The sequence below is a fragment of the Nomascus leucogenys genome, chromosome 4 (genome assembly GCF_006542625.1).
Source record: "Nomascus leucogenys isolate Asia chromosome 4, Asia_NLE_v1, whole genome shotgun sequence".
Lineage (NCBI taxonomy): Eukaryota > Metazoa > Chordata > Mammalia > Primates > Hylobatidae > Nomascus > Nomascus leucogenys.
Window position 1 is genome coordinate 68,381,276 of NC_044384.1, and position 27,912 is coordinate 68,409,187.

The following is a 27,912-nucleotide window of genomic DNA, read 5'->3' on the forward strand; positions in this document are numbered from 1 at the left end:
TAAAGATAGTCTTTTTAACAAATGGTGCTGGAACAACTGGCCATCCATATGCAAAATATGAATCTATACACAAACCTGTTTCACAAAAATTAACTCAAAGTAGATCACAGACCTAAATAAATGTAAACACAATACTGTGAAACTCCTAGAAGATAACATAAGAGAAAATCTAAATGACCTTGGATTTGGCAGTGACTTCAATTTTTGGGGTTTTGTTTGAGACAAGGTCTCCACTCTGTTGCCCAGGCTGGAGTGCAGTGGTGTGATCTCAGCTCACTGTAGCCTTGACCTCCCAGGCTCAAGCCATCTTCCACCTCAGCCTCCCAAGTAGCTAGGACTACAGGCATGTGCCACCACGCCTGGCTAATTCTTGTATTTTTTGTAGAGATGAAGTTTTGCCATGTTGCCCAGGCTGGTCTTGAACTCTTAAGCTCAAGTGATCCACCCGCCTGGGCCTCCCAAAGTGCTGGGATTACAGGCGTGAGCCTGGCAGTGACTTTTTAGATACAACACCAAAGGCACAATACATGAAAGAAAGAACTGATAAGCCGAACTTCATTAAAATTAAAAATTTCTACTCTGCAAAAGACACTGTAAAGAAAATGAAAAGATCAGCCACAGACTGGGAGAAAATATTTACAAAAGTTGTATCTAATAAAGGACTGTTACCCGGAATATACAAAAACAAAACAAGGATGCCCTCTCTCACCACTCCTATTCAATATAGTAATGGAAGTCCTGGCCAGAGTAATGAGGCAAGAGAAAGGAATAAAAGGCATCCAAATAGGAAGAGAGGAAGTCATACTATCCCTGTTTGCAGACAACACGATTCTATATCTTGAAAACCCCATAGTCTCTGCCCAAAAGCTCCTTGACTGATAAACAACTTCAGCAAAGTTTTGGGGTACAAAATCAATGTACAAAAATCAGTAGCGTTTTTATACACTAACCAGCACCCATGCTGAGAGCCAAATCAAGAACTCAATCCCATTCACAGTTGTCATAAAAAGAATAAAATACCTAGGAATACACCTAACCAGTGAGATAAAAGATCTCTACAATGAGAATTACAAAACACTTTTCAAAGAAATCAGAGATGACAAAAACAAATGGAAGAACATTCTATGCTCTTGGATAGGAAGAATCAATATCACTTAAGTGGTCATACTAGCCAGGTGCGGTGGCTCATGCCTGTAATCCCAGCACCTTGGGAGGCCGAGATGGGTGGATCACTGAGTTTAGGAGTTCGAGACCAGCCTGGGCAACTTAACAAAACGCCATCTCTACAAAAAATACCAAAAAAGAAAAATTAGCTGGGCATCGTGGTTCACACCTGTAGTCCTACCTACTACGGAGGCTGAGGCTGGAGGATCACTTGAGCCTGGGAAATGAAAAAATGCTCAATATCACTAATCATTACGTAAATGCAAATCAAAACCACAATGAGATACTATCTCACACCAGTCAGAATGGCTATGATATTAAAAAGTCAAAAAATAACAGATGCTGACGAAGTTGTGGAGAAAAGGGAACACTTACATACTGCTGGTGGGAGTGTAAATTAGTTCAACCACTGTGGAAAGCAGTGTAACAATTCCTCAAAGAACTAAAAATAGAACTACCATTTGACCCAGCAGTCCCACTACTCGGTATATACCCAAAGGAATATAAATCATTCTACCTTAAAGACATGTATGTTCATTTCAGCACTGTTCACAATAGCAAAGACATGGACTCAACCTAAATGCCCATCAATGGTAGACTGGATGAAGCAAGAGTGGTACATACACACCATGGAATACTATGCAGCCAGAAAAAAGAATGTGATCACATCCTTTGCAGGAACATGGATGGAACTGGAAGCCATTATCATTACCCTTGGCAAACTGTCGCAGAAACAGAAAACCAAAGACTGTATGTTCTCATTGAGCTAAATAAAGAGAACACATGGACAGAAAGAGGGGAACAACAGACACTGGGGCCTACTTGAGGGTGGAGGGTGGGAGGAGGGAGAGGTTCCGAAAAAAAGCTATTGGGTACTATGCTTGGTATTCAGGTGATGAAATAATCTGTACACCAAACCCCTGAATCACAAGTTTACCTATATAACAAACCTGCATAAGTACCCCTGAACTTAAAATAAAAGTTAAAGTGTTTTTAAAAAATAGATCCCAGAGGAAAAAACTATAATGGACAATACAATTCCGTATAAAAGAAATATATCTATCCATGTATCCTTTTGTAGAATAAAGAGACTTGTTTGAAAAAAACTTCTTAGTATTTTTATTAGAAGTGCGTTGAATCTATAGATCAATTTGTAGACTTTTAAAACTTGATGCTTCTTTGATTAAAGATATCTTGAAGAGAAAGCTCCTGATTTCTTAACATCAGGCATTCCCTATATACTGTGTGGCTCATTAGAGAATTTTGTCTAGGAAAACAATTTTTAATTCTTTAAAATGTCAGGGTAGCAATGTCTAAATTGGATTTGATCTAGTCAGTCATGGAATATTTTGTGAAACTTAATAATAGCTAATGCTTTTATAGCATCTTGTAGGTGGCAAGCACTCTCCATGTATTACTTCATTCAGTCCTAACAACAAACCTAAAGAGTGTAAGAGTGTTATTTTCCCTCATCTGTTCCACACATGAGGAAACTATGGCCAGAACTCAGTGACCTCCTAAGGTCAAATAACTAGTATGGAGGAAAGCCAGGGTTCCAGCCACGCAGTCTTGCTTCAAGGGTCCATGCTCTGTGATCCATTATGTTACACGGCTTCTTGATGAAGATGAAGGTGAAGGTGGTTATCATTCTAAAATCACATCATATACACAGTAGCTTTCATCTGTAGCCATGATAACTGTTACTCTTGAGCTAGTAGTGATGTTGGCTTTAATAAATAATTGTTTACAACTACTGATTTTTCATGATCTCCAAAAAGGTAACTGGGACTGAGGACAAAGCTGTAGTCTATGAACTTAGATTTTCTCTTTGGATTCAGCCTGATTGCCTGAGAACTGCATACTTAAACTGCATTTTTGTGGCTCTTTATGAAATTGCCTCAGCTGAACTACACTTGGCTTTACACATTGAGTCTTCATTTAGAGGCATCGTATAAATATGATAATTTGAGAGAGGACAGATGGTAGTGAGATTTTTATGTTTATCAAAACAGAGCCCGTGTTTTAAAAGATTAAGGAAAGCTGCCTTAGACAATGCCATGCCCTCATTTTTCAGTTTCAGTCATTATTTGTCTCAGCAGTGTCTTTTTGGCTTCACTGTGTCTTCTAATATCATCAGCCAAATTGTTTCTTTTGTAATCTGTAGTTTCAAAATAATAGGAGTTGTTTTGCTTTCAGAAAAAGACAGTTATAATGTTGATTTGGTTCTTTTAAAAAACTATACGCACCCTCTGGAGATTCTGATTTACTCCCTGTATTCATGCTGAGGAAACTAAGTGCCAGCAATGAAAACTTGTGTCTACTCTCAAACCCCTCTCACAATGAGGTCTATTTGATCAGATGCTGTGAATCCCATCAGCTTTTCTGGGTAACTGCCAGCACGTTTTGCTGTAGCGATATAGCTGCTATGGCTAGTCTCCTGCCATCTGTTCTTCTAATGCAACTGTTCTCAAACATTTTTTTTGAATCTCAGGACCCCTCTGTACTCTGAAAAATTCAGTCTTTTGTGCTGTGTTGTAATGATTGAAGTATATAAAGAAAATATAGCCTCACACAGCTATGTAATTGGAAAAGAAAAGAGCATTTTTAATAGCCTTGTCCAATAATTATGTATCTGGAGTATTGTATTAATATATTCAGTATTTTAAAACTCATGAAGTAATAATTTTGCATAGCTAGGTAGATTACTTAAGGTTCAAGTATTATGTTAAATTTTACAAAAATATAGAAAAGAAAGCCATCTGGCATCTATACTGTTAACATATATGTATTTCTCTTCGAAATATAATTTAAAAACTAAAATTACTACTTGAAAATATCCTTGAACATAGTAAATTCAAGCAATGCCAAGAAGGTATTTATAATGAAATGCCTCCCTTCTTTATACCCCTAGTCGCTCTCCCTCAGGTTGTTTATCATATAACTAGTAAAGAGGTATATATTTTTCAACCTATTTTTGAAATATACATCTAGAAAGTATACCCCACAAGTGTACAGCAAAATAAATTTACCTGAGCTTTACACACCCCTGTTGCTAGCATACATACGAAAAACCAGAACATTGCTAGCACCACCAAAAGCTTCACTGTGCTTATCTGCAGGTTTTAAGTACATAGTTGTACTTAAAACTCTATGATACCTTTAGAATAACTCTAAGATATCTTTATCTTTTAAAAACTCTAAGATACCTTTAGAATAACTATATTTATTTACATCAAAAGGTATCTTTCAATAATATTTTTAGTCTTTTTTTTTTTTTTTTTTTCATTTACAGAAAGCACTTACATGAACCATACATCTCAGCTTTGGTTTCTTCTTGTCCTCATCACTGGAAAGTTCTAACTTTTGGGAAAGTTAACCATATTTAGAAAAAACAAGAGGAGGCTGGGCATGGTGGCTGGGAGTGGTGGCTCACACCTGTAATCCCAGCACTTCGGGAGGCCAAGGCAGGCAGATCACTTGAAGCCAAGAGTTCAAGACCAGCTTCACCAACATGGCGAAACCCTGTCTCTACTAAAAATACAAAAATTAGCTAGGCGTGGTGGCGCATGCCTGTAGTCCCAACTACTCGAGAGGCTGAGACAGGAGAATCACTTGATCCCAGGAAGTGGAGGTTGCAGTGTACCGATATCGGGCCACTGCACTCCAGCCTAGGTGATAGAGTGAGACTGTGTCTCAAAAAAAAAAAAGGCTGGGTGCAGTGGCTCACGCCTATAATGCCAGCACTTTGGGAGGCTGAGGCGGGCAGATCACCTGAGTTCAGGAGTTCGCCTGGCCAACATGGTGAAAACCTGTCTCTACTAAAAATAAAAAAATTAGCTGGGCATGGTGTGGGTGCCTGTAATCCCAGTTACTCAGGAGTCTAAGGCAGGAGAATTGCTTGAACCCAGGAGGCAGAGATTGCAGTGAGCTGAGATCATGTGACCGCACTCCAGCCTGGGTGACAGAGCAAGACTTAGTCTCCAAAAAAAAAAAACAGTCTATTGGAAAAATAATAAGAGAGGCTGGGAAAAGAAAAAGAAATAACAAGAGGCTCTGCCGAACAAACTCTCAGCAACTTTAGGTAACCAATAACAGAAAGGTTGAGGTGAACCACTTAATATCAAAATATGTCTTACATACAATGACTAAATATACAAGTTTGAAGAACAGAAAGACCAGTATGGCTAGATGTTCGTAAATAAGGGGAAGGGTAGAGAAAGATGAGTGAGAGAGGTAGGTCAGGACCAGGTCTTGGAGACCATGGAAAGGAGTTTGGATTATATCCTAAGTATAATGGAAACTCATTGGAGAGTGTATGGTGGTGATATCCGAATTACATTTTTTTTTTTTTTTTTTTGAGATGGAGTCTTGCTCTGTCACCCAGGCTGGAGTGCAGAGGTGTGATCTTGGCCACTGCAAACTCCGCCTCCCAGGTTCAAATGATTCTCCTGCCTCAGCCTCCTGAGTGGCTGGAATTACAGGTGTGCACTACCACACCCAGCTAATTTTTGTATTTTTAGTAGAGACGGGTTTTCACCATGTTAGCCAGGCTGGTCTCAAACTCCTGACCTCGTGATCCGCCCACCTCAGCCTCCCAAAGTGCTGGGATTACAGGCATGAGCCACTGCGCCTGGCCTTGAATTACACTTCTAAATGATCATTCTCACTTTTATATGGAAGGTAGATTTGAGGATGTAAAGAGAAGAAACAAATTAGGAGACCGTTGCAGTAGTTCAAGTAAAAGAATATGGTGGATTTGATTAGGATTACTGATAGCAGTGGAAATGGTGGAGCTCAGATTTCGAAAATATTTTGGAGGGAAACTGTCAGAGTTTGGTTTGAATTGGATATAAGATCTGAGAAAAGAGAGGAGTTAAAGTTGACCTATGAGGTAGCTAAAGTGGGGTGGATTTACAAATCATTATCATTAAGGAATTGAAATTTCAGCCAGAGTGTTGAGTGAATCTTTGATGTGAATATTGAAATTGTCAAGAATGACCGTGGGTCCAGTGGTGGAAATGAGATAGCGATCCAGGTATTGAAGTTATTAGTAAGTGGGGGAGAAGTGGCTGAGTGTACAAAGATAATAGCCAAAAGGAGGGAAAAAGAATGGTAACATTAAATAATGTGTGTTTTAAAGGAGCTGGAGTTTTCTAAAGAGAATGGAAGACAGTTTAAAATCCATTAGACAATTGTGTTTCCAAATTCAGTCAAAATGTAATGGGGGCTTAGTCTAGGGTGATAGCAGAGGAGATGAAGAGAGGTGGCCTCATTAGAAAAATAATTACAAGGTTAAACTCGATTAGATTTGGTGACAGTTTGGAAATGGGAACTGAGGGGTGATGGGAGCCAGGAATAACCTCTAGGCTTCTGTTTATGTGACTGGATAAATTGTGACAGGGAACCAAGATAAGCTTATCTAAGACCCAGGTATGTTAGGGAAGATGACTGAGACAGTTGAATTTGAGGGGCCTATAAAGTTCTCAAGTGGCGATGTTCTGTGGGAAGTTGGATACAAATATCTGGAAAAAATGGATCAATGGATGAGTAGATTGATATGCAGGTAATGGTTGATCACATTTTCCAACTCCTTCAAGTAAATGTGACTTCTGGTTCAATATGATGATCTAAATTCACATATTTTCTTCCCTTCCACTTAGGATGCCAGTAAAATGAAATAAAGGGATAAAATTGGAAATAACTCTAAAAACAACAATAAATAAAAGGAGCAATTGTAATTTGAGTTTGCATCAGATATCCAAAAGGAAAGACAAATGTGCTTTCCCTTTTTTTTTTTTTTTTTTTTTGGAGACAGTCTTGCTCTGTCGCCCGGGCTGGAGTGCAGTGGCTCAACCTTGGCTCACTGCAACCTCCGCCTCCTGGGTTCAAGCTATTCTCTTGCCTCAGCCTCCCAAATAGCTGGGACTACAGGCACATGCCGCCATGCCTGGCTAATTTTTGTATTTTTAGTAGAGATGGGGTTTCACCCTGTTGGCCAGACTGGTCTTGAACTCCTGATCTCAGGTGATCCACCTGCCTCAGCCTCCCAAAGTGCTGGGATTTACAGGCATGAGCCACCACACCCGGCCCAGATGTGCTTGCTCTTTAGTAAACAGATTGGAAGGAACACCAAAACAAATTGCATAAAAGGGGGTTATGGTGAGAGTACGAGTGACCTTCCCAGCTAAACCCCAAAGAGGCTCCAGTTGCGGCTTTATGGAGTGTGGGAGTGAGAAATGAATTTGAAAATAGAAAGATTATTTGAAGATCTGTCTATAGAAGAGCTGTATGATTTGATAACCAATTCCCTCCTCCATTCGTCAGAAAAGTTTCCAAGTAATTAAGAAGTTTCTCTAGGAAAAAGAAATCGGAGAATTTCTTTCTAGAGAAATTGAAGGGAACTAGCGGAAAAGAAATAGGGCCACTGATGTGTTGTTGGTACCCAGGCAAGGCCTCCTCATTCAGGCATTGCAGGGAGGGAAGGTGTCTCCAGCCTAATGACTAGATGTGAAAGAAAAATAGAATAAGTGTAACTTAAAAGAAAGAATGAAGTAAAAAGCAGACCAAGGAGGAAATATTTAGGACATAAAAGAAATCTTTTAAAAACTGATTATCTTTTAGAAAAAGTTAACAAAATGTCATGTCTGTATTATGAAAAACAATCAGAATAAGAAAGCTTTTGCAAATTTAAAATTCAGTTGGGGCCAGGCATGGTGGCTCACACCTGTAATCCCAGCACTTTGGGAGGCCGAGGCGGGTGGATCACCCGAGGTCAGGAGTTTGAGACCAGCCTGGCCAATATGGCAAAACCCCAACTCTACTAAAAATACAAAAATCAGCTAGGCGTGGTGGTGCATGCCTGTAGTCCCAGCTACTCAGGAGGCTAAGACAGGAGAATCGCTTGATCACAGGAGGCGGAGGTTGCAGTGAGCCGAGATCGTGCCACTGAAGCCTGAGCAACACAGCGAGAATCTGTCTCAAAAAAAAAAAAAAAAAAAAAAGCCGAGTGTGGTGGCTCACACCTGTAATCCCAACATTTTGGGAGACCGAGGTGGGCAGATCACCTGAGGTCAGGAGTTCGAGACCAGCCTGGCCAACTTGGTGAAACCGCGTCTCTACTAAAAATACAAAAATTAGCCGGGCATGGTAGTGGGCACCTGTAATCCCAGCTATTCAGGAAGCAGGAGAATTGCTTGAACCCAGGAGGTGGAGCGTGCAGTGAGCCAAGATCACACCACTGCACTCCAGCCTGGGTGACAGAGCGAGACTCCATCTCAAAAAAAAAAAAAAAAAAAATTCAATTGGAAAAATAATAAGAGAGTCTGAAAATATTATTGGAGTGTCATAGAATATAGTGAAAACAGGCAGATAATATAACAGGGAAAGAATAGGCACTCCAGAAGAAGAATTAAAAAAAAAAAAAAGGAAGGAGAGAAGAAATTATCGAATAGTAGAAGAAAAATTACCAAAGCTGAGAAAAAAAGCAGTGAGTCCTTAGGTTGAAAGAGCCTACAGAATGCTGAGCGAGATGAGTGAAAAAAGACCTACATATGGCACATCTTCACAAAATTTTACAACTTCTAGGTTAAAAAATATTCTAAAATATTTCAGAAAGAATAATAGAGTTTGTACACAAGAAGTTAAAAATCACACTGCCATCAGACTTCTCATCAGTATCACTGGGCCAATGACTTAAGTGGTTGGTGGGAAAATTATTTTGACTTGTCAAATTATCAGGAATGTGAATGTAAAATAGAAACATTTTTAGACAAATAAGAACTCAAAGTTTACTTCTCACCTACTGTTTCTAAAAGAATTAGTAGAGGATCAATCAAACAAAACAGGATAGAAAACCAAGAAAGATAACAACATGTGTTGAAGGAAGCAATAGCTTTAACCAGGAGTTCAGTTAAGGATAGCTGCAGAATGATAACCACACAGGAGGCATGGGATGAAGCGTCCTGACTGAAGCAGTAAGTGAAGAGAAGAAAGAAACTGGGTTCAAGCATATCATTGAGAAGCAGAATAAGTTTTCAAGATATGCTGAAACATTTTTGTGTGGTACAGAGAAAGAAAGTTCCAAGCATAGAAATGCCAGGAAAAAACAAAACTGAACAAGAAAATAATTCTCCATAAAAGAATTAAATTTGGCGTTAATTTTTTATTATAAAAATATTGAAATATACACAGAAGTGGAGAGAATAGCATAATGAACTATGTATCCCTCATGCAGGTTCAGCAGCGGTCCAGAATATGCCACATTCACTTTATCCTTTTTTCTTCCTTTGCTAAAGTATTTAAAAGCAAACTGCAGGCCGGGCGCAATGGCTCATGCGTAATCCCAGCACTTTGGGAGTCCGAGGTGGGCAGATCACCTGAGGCCAGGAGTTTGAGACCAGCCTAGTCAAAATGGCAAAACTTCATCTCTAGTAAAAATACACACAAAAAAATTAGCTGGATGTGGTGGCGGGTGCCTGTAGTCCCAGCTACTCGGAAGTCTGAAGCAGGAGAATCACTTGAACCCAGGAGGCGGAGGCTGCAGTGAGCCGAGATCGTGCCATTGTACTCTAGTCTGGGCAACAAGAGTGAAACTCTGTCTCAAAAAAAAAAAAAAAAAAAAAAGCAAATTGCAAACAGCAAATACTTCTTACCCCTACTTTCTTTCAATGTCAATCTCTAAAAAAAGGTGGACATTGACTTTTCTAATCATAATAGTGTTAAAACACCTAACAAAATTAACAATAATTTCTTGGTGAAATCTAAAATTCAGTTCATGATCAGGTTTCTCCAGATGTCTCAGTGTTTTTACAGTTCACTTGTTCAAATTAATTCAAAATTCTTGTATTGAATCTGCTTGTTGTGTTTTTCATCCAGATTGACCCTCCTTTCATTTCTGTCATGCCACTTGACAATGAAGGAACTGTATCAGTTGACCTATAGAATAGTCCACATTCTGGATTTGACTGCTTCCTGTGGTATTCTTTAACTTGTTCCTCTGCCCCTCTGTATTTCTAGTTATTTGAAGTTAACTATAAGAAAATGATTAGATTTAGGTTTAATATTTGTTGGCAAGAACATCTCTCAGGTCATGCCGTGTGAAATGTAGCATGGTTTTCGTTGTTTTATGAAGTTCAAAGAAAAGTTCACTTTATCTCAAAATCAGAAGTATTGTCCTTTGACAATATGACATTGTACAAGGAAGTCCTACCATACTACCTGTTCTGTCATAAACAATTTTCATAGGATTATGTTAAGGTAACTACTTTTACTGGTTTTCAACTTTTAGAATCAATGTATGAGACAAGGCTGCATTGTGAATTTGCTACAGAATATGGTTATCAAGTTGTCAGTATAGAATTTGGAGAAGTTGGCTAGGGAAAGTGGATAAAGTATCTTTATCAGCAAATCAGGGACATCAGGTTTGCTAGTTTTAGTGCAGTATATTGAGATTTAAATTACGAATGTTTTTGTCCTAAATTTGTTAAATGTACAAAACTCCCCCCAAATTGTTTTGATATAATGAAATCTCTGATAATGAGCACTGAAGTTTCATTTATTTATTTGTTTGTTTTTTAGAGACAGGGTCTCACGAGTTACCCAGGCTGGCCTGGAACTTTTGGGCTCTGTCAGTCTTCCTGCCTCAGCCTCCCAAGTGGCAGGGACTACAGACGTGTGTCACCATGCCTGGCTGAAATTTCTTTAAAGTCTTCAGTAGATGTTAAATTTAGCTTTTATAACGTTTGAACTCAGTTGTTTACCTTCAACTCTATTTACTAATTTTTTTGTGTGTTTATTTTTTTGGCTTTTTGTTTGTTTGTTTGTTTGTTTTTGAGATGGAGTTTCGCTCTTGTTGCCCAGGCTGGAGTGCAGTGGTGCAATCTTGGCTCACTGCAACCTCCACCTCCTGGGTTCAAGCGATTCTCCTGCCTCAGCCTCCCGAGTAGCTGGGATTACAGGCATGCGCCACCATGCCAGACTAATTTTGTATTTTTAGTGGAGACAGGATTTCTCCATGTTGGTCAGGCTGGTCTCGAACTCCTGACCTCAGGTGATGTGCCCACCTCAGCCTCCCAAAGTGCTGAGATTACAGGTGTGAACCACTGCGCCTGGCCACTAATTTTTATTTATAAATTTGGCAGAAGACTATATTATGTATAGTTGTATAATATGAACATTCTAAGTATTATTTGCTTTTTGATACCACTTAAAGATTATGTAAAGGTTATGTATAGATGTAGTTATTAGAAAGAGTAGTAGACATGAAATCAGGAGGCTACATCATGATCTTGGCTCTGATCCTAGATGACATAATATTGGACAAGTCATTTGACTTATCTGCGCCTATTTCTTCTTTTTATGAATAAAGGGATCAGATTTGATCATTTAATCCATGATCCTGTCATACAACCTAAGTTATTCAAGTTCAGCTGTATTGAAAAATGTGATGAAGAGCACACAACTTTGTTCTCCTCAGCTCTTGCCATGATCCTTAAACTAACAAAATGAGGAAATAGATGGCTTTTTTCTCCTCCCTGAATTTATAAAAACAGGAATTTATAAATTTGATTTAACTTTTTAAACGTTTAATCTGAGGAAGACATGAAACTCCATCTTACACCTAATAGATGCGAAACAAAAATGAAACATAATTTAGCTTTCAAAAGTATAGCCATGCCCCACGGAAATATTGCTGATTTGGTTCAGATCACTGCAGTAAAGTGAAGGTCCCAATAAAGTGAGTCACACAAATACTTTGGTTTCCCAGTGCATATAAAAGTTATTTTACACTATACTGTAGTTTATTAAGTGTGCAATTTTATTATGTCTTAAAAATACCTACCTTAAATGTAAAATACTTTCTTGTTAAAAAATGCAAAAAATCATCTAAGCCTTCAGGCAGTTGTAATCTTTTTGCTGGTGGAGGCTCTTGCCTAGATCTTGATGGCTGCTAATTGATCAGGCTGGTGGTTGCTGAAGGTTGGAGTGTCTGTGACAGTTTCTTTCTTCTTCTTTTTTTTTTTTTTTTTTTTTTGAGATGGAGTCTCTCTCTGTCGCCCAGGCTGGAGTGCAGTGGTGCAATCTCGGCTCACTGCAACCTCCGCCTCCCAGGTTCATGCCATTCTCCTGCCTCAGCCTCCCAAGTAGCTGGGACTACAGGTGCCCACCATCATGCCCGGCTAATTTTTTGTATTTTTAGTAGAGATGGGGTTTCACCGTGTTAGCCAGGATGGTCTCGATCTCCTGATCTCGTGATCCGCCCCCGTCGGCCTCCCAAAGTGCTGGGATTAAAGGCGTGAGCCACTGCGCCCAGCCTTATTTCTTCTTTTTTTTAAATAGAGATAGAGTCTCACTATGCTGCCTAGACTGGTCTCAATTTCCTGGCCTCAAGCAATCCTCCAGCCTTAGTCCCCCAAAGTGCTGAGATTACAGGCATGAGCCATCACACTGGCTGGTAATTTCTTAAAATATGATAACACTGAAGTTTGCTGCATCAGTTGACTCTTCCTTTCATGAAATAGCTCTCTATTACATGTCATGCTATTTGATAGTATTTTACTCACAGTAGAACTTCTTTCAAAATTAGGCCAGGTGCAGTGGCTCATGTCTATAAACCCAGAGCTTTGGAAATCTGAGGCAGGAGGATAGCTTCAGGCCAGGAGTTTGAGACAAGCCTGGACATCACAGTGAGACCCCATCTCTACAAAAAGTGGAAAAAATTAGCTGGGCCTGGTGGTGCACACCTCTAGACCTAGCTACTTGGGAGGCTCAGGCAGGAGGATCCACTTGAGTCCAAGAGTTCAGTGCTGCGGTGAGTTATGATTGTGCCACTACACTCCAGCTTGGGTGATAGAGTAAGACTCTCTCTCAATAAATAAAAATAAAAAATTGGAGTCAATCCTGAAACCCTGCACTGCTTTAACAACTAGGTTTACGTAATATTCCAAATCCTTTGTGGTCATTTCAACAATGTTTATAGCATTTTCACTAGGAGTAGATTCCATCTCAAGAAACACTTCCTTTGCTCATCCATAAGAAGCAACTCCTCATTTGTTCAAGTTTTATAATGAGATTGCAATAATTCAGTCACATCCTCAGGCTCTGCTTCTAATTCTAGTTCTCTTGCTATTTCTACTACATTTTCAGTAATTTTCTCCACTGAAGTCTTGAACCCCTCAAAGTCATCCATGAATGTTGTACTCAACTTCTCTTCTAAATTCCTGATAATGTTGATAGTTTAACATCCTCCCATGAATCATAAATGTTCCTAATGACATCTAGAATAGTGAATCCTTTCCAGAAGGCTTTCAATGTAGTTTGCCCAGATCCATCAGAGGAATCATTACCTATGGCAGCTATAAACTTACAAGATATATTTCTGAGATAATAAGACTTGCAAGTTGAAATAACTCCCTCAACCTTGGGTTTCAGAACAGCTGCTGTGTTAGCAGGAATGAAAGCAACATTAATCCCCTTGTATGTCTTCATCAGAGCTCTTGGGTGACCAGGTACATTGTCAGTGAGCAGTAATATTTGAAAGGAATCATTTTTTCTGAAAAGTAGGTCTCAACAGTAGACTTAAAATATTTAGTAAACCGTGCTATAAACAAATGTGCTGTTATCCAGGCTTTGTTGTTCCATTTCTAGGGTACAGGCAGGGTAGATTTAGCATAAATCTTATGGATGCCCTAGGGTTTTTGGAATGGTAAATTAGCATTGGCTTCAACACAAAGTTACCAGCTGCGTTAGCCCCCAACAACATAGTCAGCCTGTTCTTTGAAGCTTTTGAAACCAGGCATTGACTTCTTTCTAGCTAGGAAAGTCCTAGATAGCATCATCTTGCAATAGAAGGTTGTTTCATCTACCTTGAAAATCTGTTGTTTGGTGTAGCCACCTTCACCAATGACTTAGCTAGATCTTCTGAATAACCTGCTGCAGTTTGTACATCAGCACTTCCTGCTTCTCTTTGCACTTTTATGTTATAGAGATGGCTTCTTTCCTTAACCTCATGAACCAGTCTCTGCCAGCTTCAGACTTTTCTTCTGTAGCTTCCTTACCTCTCTCAGCCTTCACATAATTGAAGAGAGGGCCTTGCTCCGGATTGAACTTTAAGGGAATATTTTGGCTGGTTTGATCTATCCAGACCATTCAAACTTTCTCCATATCAGCAGTAAGGCTGTTTCACTTTCTTAGCATTCATGTGTTCAGAGTAACACTTTTCATTTCCTTCAAGAACTTTTCCCTTGCATTCCCAACTAGGCTGTTTGGCACAAGTGGCCTAGCTTTTGGCCTGTGTTAGGTTTCAACATGCCATCTTCACTAAGCTTTCTTCTTTTCCTTTTTTTTGGCTTAAAAAATACTGGGTTATTTGTTTGTTTGTTTACTGTGAAAGAGAGCAGACAGACATTTCTAACTTTTTAAATTTAAAGTGAGAGACGTGAACACTTGGAGACCATAGTAGGGTTATTAATTGGTCTTATTTCAATATTGCTGTGTCTCAGGGAAAAGGAGGCCAAAAGAGAGGGAGAGATACGGGAGAATGACCAGTTGGTGGAGCAATCAGAATACAACCACAACAGTTATCAATTGAGCTTGTATATGGAGGCACTTCCTGCTGCCACAAGACAATTACAATAGTAACATCAAAGATTAGTAATCACAGATCACCGTAACAGTTATAATAATAATGAAACGTTTGAAATACTGCAAGAATTACCAAAATGTGACACAGAGACACAAAGTGAGCACATGCTATTGGGAAAATGGCACTGATAGACTTGCTCAGTGCAGGGTTGCCACAAACCTTCAATTTATAAAACACACAGCATCTATGAAGTCCAGTAAAATATAGCGCAATAAAATAAGGTATGCTTATATAATGCTCACAAAAAGAAACCCAGAGGGTTCTGTTCCAGTAACTATTGCTACTAAACAAGCTACACCAAAACATAGTGGCTTAAAAGAACAAGAATCATTTCCTTAGCTCCCAAATCTGCATTTGGGGCTGAGTTTTGTGGGGATACCTCCTCTCTGATCCACTTGGTGTCAGCTGGGACAGCTTGAAGGCTGGGGCTGATTAAACACTGTGTCAGCTTGCCCCTTTATAGCAAAACTCATTGAAAAAGTTTTCTATACTCTGGCTCTGATTCTCTCCTGCCATTTTTCTCCTTTTAAAATTATTTTTATTTTCATCTATTTATTTTTTTTAGAGACTGGGTCTCACTCTGTCACCCAGGCTGGAGTGCAGTGGCACAGTCATAGTTCACTGCAACCTTGAATTCCAGGGATCAAGTGATCCTCCCACTTCAGCCTCCTGAGTAACTGGGACTACAAGCACACATCATCATGCTCAACTAATTTTTTTGTTTGTTTTGGTAAAGACAGAGTCTCACTATATTGTCCCGGCTGGTCTTGAACTCCTAGCCTGAAGCAACCCTCTCACCTCTGTGTCTCAAAGTGCTGGGATTAAAGGTGTGAGCCATGATGTCTGACCTAAAATTATTTTTTAATAATTCATTTTGAAATAATCTCAATTATAGATAAATTTGCCAGAAGGATAAAAAGATTTATATTTTCCCTCACCCAGATTCCCCAGTTATTAATACAACCACTATGGAAAACAGTATGGAGCATCCTCAAAAAACCACAAATAGAACTACCATATCCAGAAATCCCATTACTATACATTTATCCTAAGGAAAGGAAATCAGTATATCAAAGAGACATCTGCACCTCTGTGTTTATTGCAGCAGTATTCACAATTGCCAAAATGTGGAGTCAACCTAGGTGTCCCAACAACAGATGAATGCATAAAGAAAATGTGGTATTTATACTCAATGGAATGCTATTCATCCACAAAAAAGCATGAAATTCTGTCATTCATGCCAGCATAGATGGAACTGGAGGACATTATGTTAAGTGAAATAAGTCAGGAACAGAAAGTTAAACACCACATGCTCTCGTTCTCACTCATATGTGGAAGGTAGAAGAGAGTTCATTCCATGCAAGTAAAAAGTAGAATGGAGGATGGTAGAGGCTGAGAAGGATAGGAGGGTAGGGGGAACAGGAGGATAGAGAGATATTTGTTAAAGGATATAAGATTACAGCTAGATAGGAGGAATGAGTTCTCTAGTGTTCTGTAGTTCTATAGGATGACTATAGTTAAACAATAATGTATTATACATTTCAAATAGCTAGAAGGAGGATATTGAATGTTCCAACACAAAAGTGTTTGAGATGATGGATGTTTTAATTACCCAGATCTGATCATTATTCATGATTGTATTGAATCATCACTGTAACTCATAAATACAATTATTATGTCAATTTACAAAAACATTTTATCATTGCATTTGTTTCATTGCTCAATACCCTTCCTCTCCCTACAGACACACACACACGCATGCATGCACACACATGCATGCACACACATGATCATTCATGTTTTTTTGAATCTTTGCAAAGCAAGCTTTACAATGTCCCATTACCACTAAACACTCCAGTCTATATTTTCAAACAACAAAGATATTCTCCTAAAAACTGGCATACAGCCTTCCAAATCAGGAAGCCAATATCAATATAACATTGCTACCCAATCCACAAACCCCATTCAGTGTCACCAGCTGTCCCAGTGGTACCTCTTCTTTCTTTCTGGCCCAGTATCCTATCCAGGAATATGTGATGCGTTTAGTAGTTATGTTTCTTCAGACTCATTCAATCTGAAACAGTCCTTTAGTCTTTCTCTTGACAGTGTTTAAAGAGTACAGACCTTGACTATACAGGATTTCCCTCAGCCTTGATGTACCTGATGTTTACTTGTGATCAGACTTATGTCACACATTCTTGGCAACATCACCACCTCCCATCACTGGTGATGTTAACTTTGATCTTCTGATCATATTGGTGCCCGCCAGACTTCTCCACATTAAAGTCATTATTAATGACTTTTTGTAAGTGATTAGTATTTTGTGGAGAGCTTTCCAAGAATACATCAGTATGTTCTTATCTAACAGTCACCCATCAGACTTAATATCCATTGACCACTTCTATCTGAATCAAACCCCTGTGATAGTGCCAAATGGTGATTTTCTGTTTCCTTTCTTCTACATTTATCAGTTGGTAAGGAATATCATTCCCTTCTCTTGTATTTATTTATATATAAGAACTCATTGATTCTTGTTTTGTTTACAAGATGGTAATCCATTTTTATTGATTGATTGATTGATTGACATGGGGTTGCCCAGGCTAGAGTCCAGTGTACAGTGATAGCTTACTGCAGCCTTATCTCCTGGGCTCAAGAACTCCTCCTGCCCCAGCCTCCCAAGTAGCTGGAACTACAGGCATGCACCACCACACCCAGCTAATATTTTTTATTTTTTGTAGAGATGATGTTTTGCTATGTTGCCTAAGCTGGTATCAAACCCCTGGGCTGAAGTGATCCTCCCACCTTGGCCTCCCAAAGTGCTGGGATTATAGGCGTGAGCCACTGCGCTCAGCTTATTATTATTTTAATGCTCAAATTGTCTATTAACCAGTAGGAGCCCCTTCAGTTGGCCTCCTGTGTCTCTTCAGCATGTCCCATCATTCATGATGCATTTCCTTACTTTCTGGCACAAATGTGTTCCTGGCTCATTTTGTACTTTCCTGACCCAGCCTTCAAATCAGTCTTTCCTCCAAGGAGCTCTGGTTCCTATTAGGTATTTAAAAAACAAGATCTGAGCGTTCAGTATGCTTGAAGCTACTGGGGTAGAATATCATCATTTAGGCTCACCCAGAAAAAAAAAAAAAAAAAAAGCTAGGAAAATATCTACGTGTAGTCCTAGAAGTTACATAATTTTAATGTGTTGTAACTCTGATTGCAAGGCAGTAACTAACAAAATCTTATGATACTACCCCCAACCCAGGTATGTGTAATCCTCGAAATTATAGTGACACACCTCCAACTTCAAAGAGCACAGTGGAGGAGCTGCATGAACCGATCCCTTCTCTCTTCCGGGCACTCACAGAAGGAGATACTCAGTTGAATTGGAACATCGTTTCTTTCCCTGTTGCAGAAGAACTTTCACATCATGAGAATCTGGTTTCATTTTTAGAAACTGTGAACCAGCCACACCACCAGAATGTGTCTGTTCCCAGCAATAATGTTCACGCGCCTTATTCCAGTGACAAAGGTAACTGCCAACAGTTGACTTTCTCCGTTCCGCCCCCTCATGTGGTCTGTCTATGTAATCTGTAAAACCTATATAAGACCATCTTTTGGAGCAGCTTTTTGGTTTTGAATTTGTATCATCTCACATAAATTCTAGACTCAATAACCCTGATCCCATCATATCTAGAGGCACATGCCAGAAGGATAAGAGAAAAAAATATATCTCCGATCCTTGAGTAGATAAAGAGGCACGTCGGCCGGGCGTGGTGGCTCACGCCTGTAATCCCAGCACTTTGGGAGGCCGAGGCAGGTGGATCACGAGGTCAAGAGTTCGAGACCAGCCTGGCCAAGATGGTGAAATGCCGTCTCTACTAAGAATACAAAAATTAGCCGGCTGTGGTGGCGGGCACCTGTAGTCCAGCTACGAGGGAGGCTGAGGCAGGAGAATTGCTTGAACCTGAGAGTCGGAGGTTGCTGTGAACTGAGATCGCACCACTGCACTCCAGTCTGGGTGGCAGAGCAAGACTCCGTCTCACCAAAAAAAAAAAAGATAAAGAGGCATGTCAGCATATTGTCAAAATTCCTCCATACTCCTGGCAGCAGAAGCTGTACTGTATTGGAAAATAGATAATTGTTCCTAATTCTGGTATTTATTTGTGTTAGTCTTTATTCTGTTCATAAGATAGCAACAATGCTGCTTCTCTAATAAAATATTGCTCATTGTCAGGTAACATTCAGAGTATCCCATGAAGTCAGATTTTTATAATAGCACCCCTACTAAAATGATGCCAAAGTCATTAGCTAAATTTATTTATAAGCAAGTTGGTATTCCAGACATCTCATTTCCAGGCATAAACTAACCCCAGCCAGTTCTCTGCAAATGGGTGCTGTTGGTCAGAAAAGGAATTAAATGAGAAAATAACTTATACAAATTACAGAAGCATATTTAAGAGCATTTATTAGTGAAGATAGGTCATATCATAATTTTGGAATGTAAAGAGCATGTGACTTTTATAAAATCTTTGATATTTTTTGATAAAAGGCGCCATATAATTTTACTGTGGAAGCATAAAGCACTTATGAAAATTGCAATTATTTCTTAAAACATGAGGTGAATTATGTATAAATAGTATAATTTGTACTCTTACTTGACTATTAGCTGTGCCCTCCATTACATTCCTACCTATATGAAACAGTGTGGGCCGGGTGCAGTGGCTCACTCCTGTAATCCCAGCACTTTGGGAGGCTGAGGTGGGTGCGTCACCTGAGGTCGGGAGTTCGAGACCAGCCTGACCAACATGAGAAACCTCGTCTCTACTAGAAATACAAAATTAGCTGGGCGTGGTAGCGCATGCCTAATCACAGCTACTTGGGAGGCTGAAGCAGGAGAATCGCTTGAGCCCGGGAGGTGGAGGTTGCGGTGAGCCGAGATTGCGCCATTGCACTCCAGCCTAGGCAACTAGAGCAAAACTCCATCTCAAAAAAAGAACAAAAACACAAAAAACAGTATGAGCTTCGAACATTAATGGTAAAAGGCAGAACAGCTTCTGTTAAATGACAGTGTGAGATTTCTTATTCCCTTTTAGGTTAAAGTACTTTGTAAAACAAATGCTAGATTTTGGAAAACATTAGAAACATATGGAATGCAATAATAATATGTTTTGCTATCATTTTCTCCATTATTAAAATGTAAATAATCAACATAACAGACATTAAATAATAATTCATAAATTTTGCTCAAAGATTATTTAAAATTTATGAAGCAATTAGCTAGAAGCTAATTCCTGGAAACTCCAGCTGTCTTCAAGACACAACTAAAGTTTTTTCTCTGTGACATCTTTCCTGGGCACCTTTTCCCCCAGATAGAGTTAGCCTCTTTCTACTGCTCCTCCTACATTTGCAGTTTGTTTGTTTGTTTGTTTGTTTGTTTGTTTGTTTTTTGAGATGGAGTTTCACTCTTGTTGCCCAGGCTGGAGTGCAATGGCACAATCTCGGCCCACTGCAACCTCCACCTCCCAGGTTCAAGTGATTCTCCTGCCTCAGCCTGCCGAGTAGCTGGGGTTACAGGCACTTGCCACCATGCCCGGTTAATTTTTTGAATTTTTAGTAGAGACAGGGTTTCGCCATGTTAGCCAGGCTGGTTGCAAACTCCTGGCCTCAGGTGATCCTCCTGCTTCGGCCTCCCGAAGTGTTGGGATTACAGGCTTGAGCTACCATGCCTGGCCTGCATTTGCAGTTCTATTTGTTGTCTGTTTTTAACATATGGATCTATCATTTTCTACTTAGTTCTGTGGATTCTCTGATTCCTCTACTAAAAATATAAAAATTAGCCGGCTGTGGTGGCACATGCCTGTAATCCCAGCTACTCGGGAGGCTGAGGCAGAGAATCACTTGAACCTGGGAGGCGGAGGCTACAGTGAGCCGAGATCACACCACTGCACTCCAGCCTGGGTGACAGAGTGAGACTCCATCTCAAAAAAAGAAAAAAAAAGGAAATGCCCAGTTTAAAAGCACAGCTGTATAACATAGCAAATGTTTTTAAGCCCAATAATCCAACCTTTCGATCAAAGCCTGAAATCTAATAAAAGAAGCTAAGGAAGCCCTTTGCCTTCTTCAGATGTAGTGGGAGAATCTGACTTCCTTCTCAACATAATTAATAAATGAAGATCTTTTTTCCTATATCTGATCTTTGTCATGTATAGACCAGTAATAAGAGAACTAAGATAAATAACTGTTAATATTCAACTAGGTAATAAAGCATTTTTTTGTTTTTCTTCTTTCTTGCCCTGAAATCTTAAATTTTTGTTTTTCAGAACACATGTGTACTGTGGTTTATTTTGATGACTGCATGTCCATACATCAGTGTAAAATATCCTGTGAGTCCATGGGAGCATCCAAATATCGCTGGTTTCATAATGCCTGCTGTGAGTGCATTGGTCCAGAATGTATTGACTATGGTAGTAAAACTGTCAAATGTATGAACTGCATGTTTTAAAGAAGACAAATGCAAACCAAAGCAACTTAGTAAAATAATAGGTATAAAAAGTTATTCTGTAAGGCTGTTGGTTGTATCAGAATCCCAGTAAGTTAAGTTGTAAAGACTTTGGAATAAGTTTCTTTTAAAAATATGACATAGCCAGTGATGTGTTTAATTATATAACTGTTCTTACTGATTTTATTGCCCCCTAGCAATAAGCCCTTTCCTTTGAATACATGTACAACTTTGGTCATATGAGAAGCAGGTGCACAGAGAATTCCTTGAAAGATCTGAGGTTTTTAACATGAAGCCTGATGTGGTTTTCCTCTAGCATTCCAAAAGGTTTTTGCTTTGAAAGTGTTAGCAGAAGCATGTTGATGTGAATTATGATTTCTTCATGTGCCACTCTTAGGACACTGAGTTTTTATAGTTGCACATCATTCCTCATTGTGCCTTGTTTTATCCATTTTATAAATAGAGTAGATATTCGATATACTACTCTGATAACTCATATAAAAATATCATCATAAAAAGCTTAATTTCATCCCTTTTATGTTGGTTTTAAAATGTAAATGCTTACCATATTTTATAATTGAGAACTCCTACATAGTAGAATCCATTCTATAATACATGTGTTGACAAAGCTTTAGAGAAAGTTTCCTATTCTCTTCCATTTCCCCTGCCCAAAGTGCTGACATAGGCAGTGATGAAGAATCTTTACCAAGATTTTCAGGGTGTACCTATGAAATTGCTTTAAATGCACTGCTGGAGTAAATAATTAGCAAGCAAAAGCATTTCTGTGACTTCAGGTACCAGCTTAAAGAGCACTAGGGATGGGGAAAAAATGCCAAATCAGACTCCACCTAGAGCACCAGGAAACAGCTTGTACCCTGGTAGGGAAATGGTGTCGCTGAAAGGGGAGGCTGAGCTGGTACAAGACTGAACTCGTGCAGCCTTAGCCAAGACAAAGCAGTGTTTTTCAGCAGACAGGTGATGGGACAGGAATTGAAGAAGAGAATTGACTCGTATGAACAGGGCAGGGTGAAAATGCTGGGAATTATAATGGGAAACAAAACTATCTACGTTCATATTTTGTAGTATTTCATTTGTTAAGTTTATATCTGGATATAATGTTCTTTTTAAACAAGTATAATCATATCGTCAGAGGTTAAGATTATGAAATTTTAAAATCTCTATTCAAGATGATGTTCACTCCAAATACACTACAGAATTTAGTCAACATTTTATATAATGTTTCAATAAACGTTTCAATAAAGATCCTATGTGCCCTTCATAGTAATAAAATCTCAATCTTTAAGCATGAATGAAAAACATAAATATTTATATTACAGACTTAATTTTACAAAATTGCTACTTGCTCTAGTGCATATTTGAACTACAAGCAACTTTTTAGGAATACCTCTTTATACGTCTACATATTTTAGTATATAAAAATAGATAATGCTCTTGGACACATTTTGTATTGTTCATGATCTGAATAGTAGTTAGTTAAAAGATCATTTGTAATATTATGATCAACTGTTATAAATTAAGGTCTTAATACCTTTTCTGCTCTTTCAGATAACTCTAATGAATATTCAAGATATTTTAGCCTTTTAAAAAGTTGAGATTTAGCTCATGGATATATTTTTTGGTAGGAAAACATTAGGGTCTCCTTTTCTTCCTTTTACCTAGAATGCCTCGTTTAAAAGTGCCTTGAAAACATTTAGCTCCCCTTCTTCATGAGCACCTGTAGAGCCGAAAGTATCCTGGAACTTTAGACAGAAAGCTGAAAGGAATCTGCAGCCTCCTGCTGCAGTTCAACTCTGCTGTTTTTCAGTCATTTCCTACTGTGAGTGGAGTGATGTTTGTGTGTGTGTTGGCAACATGCCTAATGTTTTCTTAATGATGACAACAAATATTTTAAAACTGCATTTATCATTTTTTAGGTCTTCATCATTAAATTTTAAAATGTAATATCTGTTTCCCACCCCCTACATTAGGAGGATAATTTCTTAAACCACATTGTTTTAATTGATTTTTCTTACCTTGATTTCTCTCATTAGAAACTATCCCTAAATGTAATGATCTTTTGCCTTCAAATTTGGCTTATTTTTTCTGATTTATGAGGGGCTGACAGAAAGAATTCACCTAAAAGATTTCATTTCCGGTTTTATAATATATTTCAGGTTCTGAATAACAATATTTTTCCAAATTGAAAGTAAATATTCAAGAAGTTGATAGCCTGGTTAAAAGTTAGATCCTCTATTACCATTCTAAGCACATTCACTTCTATATTGAAGTTTTGGTAAAAATTCTTTTTTCTTTTTTAATAAAAAATTAGGTTATTACTTTTTTTATAACCAGATTTTAAAAGCACTAGATTTTAAATCAGTGGGTATCATAAAAGCATATATAAAAGATCCTTTCTTATAGTAAGACTTGTGCTTGTTAGCAGGTTTTTCTGTTAGTTTTTCCCCCATAACATTTAATTATTACTAAAACAGTATTTACAATAGTGGTGCCAAATCAAATGGTAATTTAAATAAAATCTATTCTGTGTTTATGTAGGGTGGTATAAAAAAGAGGTCTTCATTTAGACATGTGATTTCTAAAATTCCAGGAAGCAAAATTGATAAGATGTTAGAAATTTGAACCATTATTTATAATCAGGATAGCATTAAAATGGAGAAAAGAAAGTTTTCTGGAAAAATGCAGTAAATATAAGCCACATTTCTAAAGTTTATTTTTATGAAAGCTTCTTTTAAGATTTTTGAAATCTATTCTGCATTCCCAAGAGTTTATGTTTATTGTATTTTATATGATCTACAACATAGAAAATTGTGTATTTTTCTTTGGTTGTCCCTATTAACAAAAAAGTATTTTAATAAAAAATTGAAATGAGTGAGTCATATTTTTTGTTAACTTCAGCATAGACGTAATTTGACATTTCTGTCTAAAGAAGATAGTGTTTAAGTGATCAGCAGGCCGGGTGCGGTGGCACTTTGGGAGGCTGAGGTGGGCGAATCACTTGAGCTCAGGAGTTCAAGACCAGCCTGGGCAACGTGGTGAAACCTCATCTTTATAAAAATAAAAAAATTATCCAGGCATGGTGATGAGAGGTGAAGCCACCTGGACTTCCTGGTTCGAGTAGGGACTTAGAGAACTTTTCTGTCTTACAAGAGAATTGTAAAATGCACCAATCAGTGCTCTGTAAAATGCACCAATCAGTGCTCTGTAGCTAGCAAGAGGGTTGTAAAATGCACCAATCAGTGCTCTGTAAAACACACCAATCGGCAGGATCCTAAAAGTAGCCAATCGCAGGGAGGATTGAAAAAAGGGCACTCTTATAGGACAGAAATGGAACATGGTGGGGAGGGGCCAATAAGGGAATAAAAGCTGGCCACCCCAGCCATCAGCAGCAAACAGCTTGGGTCCCCTTTCACGCTGTGGAAGCTTTGTCCTTTTGCTCTTCACAATAAACCCTGCTATTGCTCACTCTTTGGGTCTGTGCCATCTTTAAGAGCTGTAACACTCACCGTGAAGGTCTGCAGCTCCATTCTTGAAGTCAGCAAGACCACGAACCCACCAGCAGGAGCCAACTCCTACTCTAGAGGCTGAGGTGGGAGGATCCCTTGAGCCCAGGGAGGTGGAAGCTGCAGTGAGCCATGATTGTGCTACTGCACTTCTGCCTGAGTGACAGAGCAAGACCCTGTCTTAAAAAAACAATCAGCAAAGAATGTTCTTGTCTCTCAGGATGTCTCTACAGATTCTCTCAGAACAGATTTTAGAACATTTTGCTGTCTGCTTTTTCATATGCTTTATTCCAATATGGGGGAACCTTTTAAATGAATACTTTACTATTCTGCTTGCTCTGTGGGCCTTCAGATGCCAACCAGCTTTACAAGAATGATCTAAAGGTTGCAAGGAGTTGCAGAAGGATCAAGGTAGGGAAAAACCTTTCTCACCTCTCCCACAGGATACTGTTAGAACTGAGAGCCATAAGCTGTGCTGCCATGGCAAAATCCACCTTATTTCAGAGTCCATGTTTTGGCAGCCTCGTGCCTGGGGGATCTAGAGAGAGGAAGAACTCAAGAGGACAGCCTGAGTGACTTAAGAAAGGAGCTGGGGCATTCGGAAGGTAGGATGAGTTTCAAGGACAGATACAACGTTTGACCAGGAAAGTTGTACTTTTGCTGAAGGTGTCCACCCAGCAGCTAGTCATGTAGACAGTCAGAGAGAGTGAAGCTGAGCTGGGAGGGGAGGCATCCAAGCCCGAGGCTCCAGGAGACATTGCAGACAACATGTCGCATCCGGCCCCATGGGGCTGCTCCAGACCTGGCAGGCACTGAGCTCAGTAAGCCAGGCAGACATGCCATTAGTGCCATTAGCGGGTGGGTGTTAGCCATTACAGCTCTTTGACCTTTGAGCTTTAACCAGTAAAAAGTAAATGTGTGCCAGGCGCAGTGGCTCACGCCTGTAATCCCTCCCAAAGGAGGTGAGGCGGGCAGACCACCTGAGGTTAGGAGTTCGAGACCAGCCTGGCCAACGTGGTGAAACTCTGTCTCTACTAAAATATACAAAAATTAGCCGGGTGTGGTGGTGCGTGCCTGTAATCCCAGCTACTCAGGAGGCTGAGGCAGGAAAATCGCTTGAAGCCGGGAAGCGGAGGTTGCAGTGAGCCAAGAATGCGCCCCTGCCCTCCAGCCTGGGCAACAAGAGTGAAACTCCGTCTCAATTAAAAAAAAAAAAAAAGTAAATATGTTCTACCTCCTTTTAAAGTCTGCTTGAAGTGTGGGGTCAGCAACAACTCCAAAGTTTGGCTTTTGAGATGAGAATTCTCCATGCAGATGCAAAGAGGAAAAGAATTCTGCCCCCTCCCAGTAGTGCTGGGAAGCCTGGAGTCCGCGCTGTGACTCACCAAATGACGCCTGGAGAATGCAGGTGCCCCGCCAGTCAGGGAGACAGGACTTCCCTCACTGGGCTGAAGATAGCCCCTGAAGTTAGGCACAGTCACCGGCGAAATATCTTTATGGCAGAAATGTGTTTCCTGCCCGTCTAACTTAACGTACTTCCCTCTGCAGCCAGCGTAATCTTTCTAGATCACGTGTACCGGTAATTACTGCTTCCACCCCCAGTTCCAGGCAAATAGTAAGGCCGTTGCGCTCGTCTGCCCCGGAAAGGTCTGAGTTACCCACTAGGAAGTCGAGCAAGGGCAGAGAACCTGTCTTTTGTTTACCTGAAGCCTCCCTGGCTCCGGGATGTTCTGCTACGGGAAGGGAGAGAACGAGGCCTTTGAGGGCCTGAGAGAGGGGCCAGGAAGGTAGGTCCCAGAGGCCCAGGTCTCCTGACCATGGAGAACAGCGCTCTCAGCCCATGGCTCACGGGGAACCCGAGCCTACAGTTGCTTCTTTCCAAGGGTTTCTACTTAGAAATATTAGCAGCCCAGCCCTCATTGTCCAAAGCCCCCCAGACTTGCTGCCAGCGTTCTGTGAGTCCCAAGATGGGTGACAGAGCCTCTCTCCTGGCCAGTGTTGGATGGGATGAGCCTCAGAGTCAGATTTTACTTGATTCCAAGAAAACAATGAGACAGAATGCGTTGCAGCCCTGGGTTTGTGGACTGCATTTGTGTCCCAAGACTCCTTGTCTCACAGCCTCGGCCGGCATCTCCCCTTCCTGTCTCATGTCTTATCCCCACTCCCATCACTGCTGACTCCGGCCTCAGCAGGCCAAGCTCGTGCTGCCCTCTCTCTCCACCCTCAGGCTGTCGCAGGAGTCGTTTCCCCTGCTGGACCTGCTTTCTGTGCAGATTGTGGCTTCTTGGACTGACCTCCCTTTTTTTTTTTTTGAGATGGGGTCTCCCTCTGTCACCCAGGCTGGAGTGCAGTGGCACCATTTTGGCTCACTGCAGCCATCACCTCCCTGGCTCAGCGATCCTCCTCACGTCAGCCTCACAAGTAGCTGGGATCACCACAATGCCTGGCAAATTTTTTGTTATTTTTGGCACAGACGGGGTTTTGCCATGTTGGCCAGGCTGGTCTCAAACTCCTGAGTTCAAGTGATCCACCCGCCTCAACTTCCCAAAATGCTGGGATTACAGGCCTGAGCCACTGTGCCTGGCCGTCTGACCCCACTTCTAAAAGAGCAGCCCCTCCCCACTCCCCCATCCCATTCGTCTGCTTTCTTTAACAGCAGACACCTCTCCAAAAGTATTCATTGGTTACTTGTTTATCATGCATTCTCCTCTTAGACTGTGGGGCCCTTGAGGGCAGGGACCTTGTTTCTTTGGTTTGTCACTGCCCTAAACACAGCTCCCCAGCACCTAATGTCTCACACTCAGTGGGCACCAGCTCTTCTGTGGATGAGTGATGGCAAGTGAACAGTGGCTCCTCAGTGCCCTCAGACAAGCAAATGCCAACTGTGCAGCAGACCTCTCAGATCCAGGCAGCATGTCCCTGCTCACCACCAGGCCCATCTCAGCAGTCCAGGTGGACATCCCCTGGAGCCGCTGTCACTCCCCCTGTAAGTATGGTTTCATCAATCTGAGACACTTGTCCCTCTGTGTCCATTCCTCACACCTTTCACTGAGCAGCTCACAATGGTGTAGCCTTTGACCCCAGGGCAT

The 27,912-nt window shown here is 40.2% G+C and overlaps 1 protein-coding gene across 1 annotated transcript in view; it reads left to right on the plus strand.

Annotated features, from left to right (window-relative positions):
- Positions 1-24,191, plus strand: part of TWSG1 (twisted gastrulation BMP signaling modulator 1) — a 65,560-nt gene extending 41,369 nt beyond the window's left edge. Inside the window, exons 4-5 of the mRNA XM_003262074.3 lie at positions 18,066-18,332; positions 21,124-24,191. Of these exons, the coding sequence (XP_003262122.1) occupies positions 18,066-18,332; positions 21,124-21,305 (449 nt within the window). The 3' untranslated portion in view covers positions 21,306-24,191. The remainder of the gene's footprint in view (positions 1-18,065; positions 18,333-21,123) is intronic.
- The last annotated feature ends 3,721 nt before the right edge of the window (positions 24,192-27,912 follow it).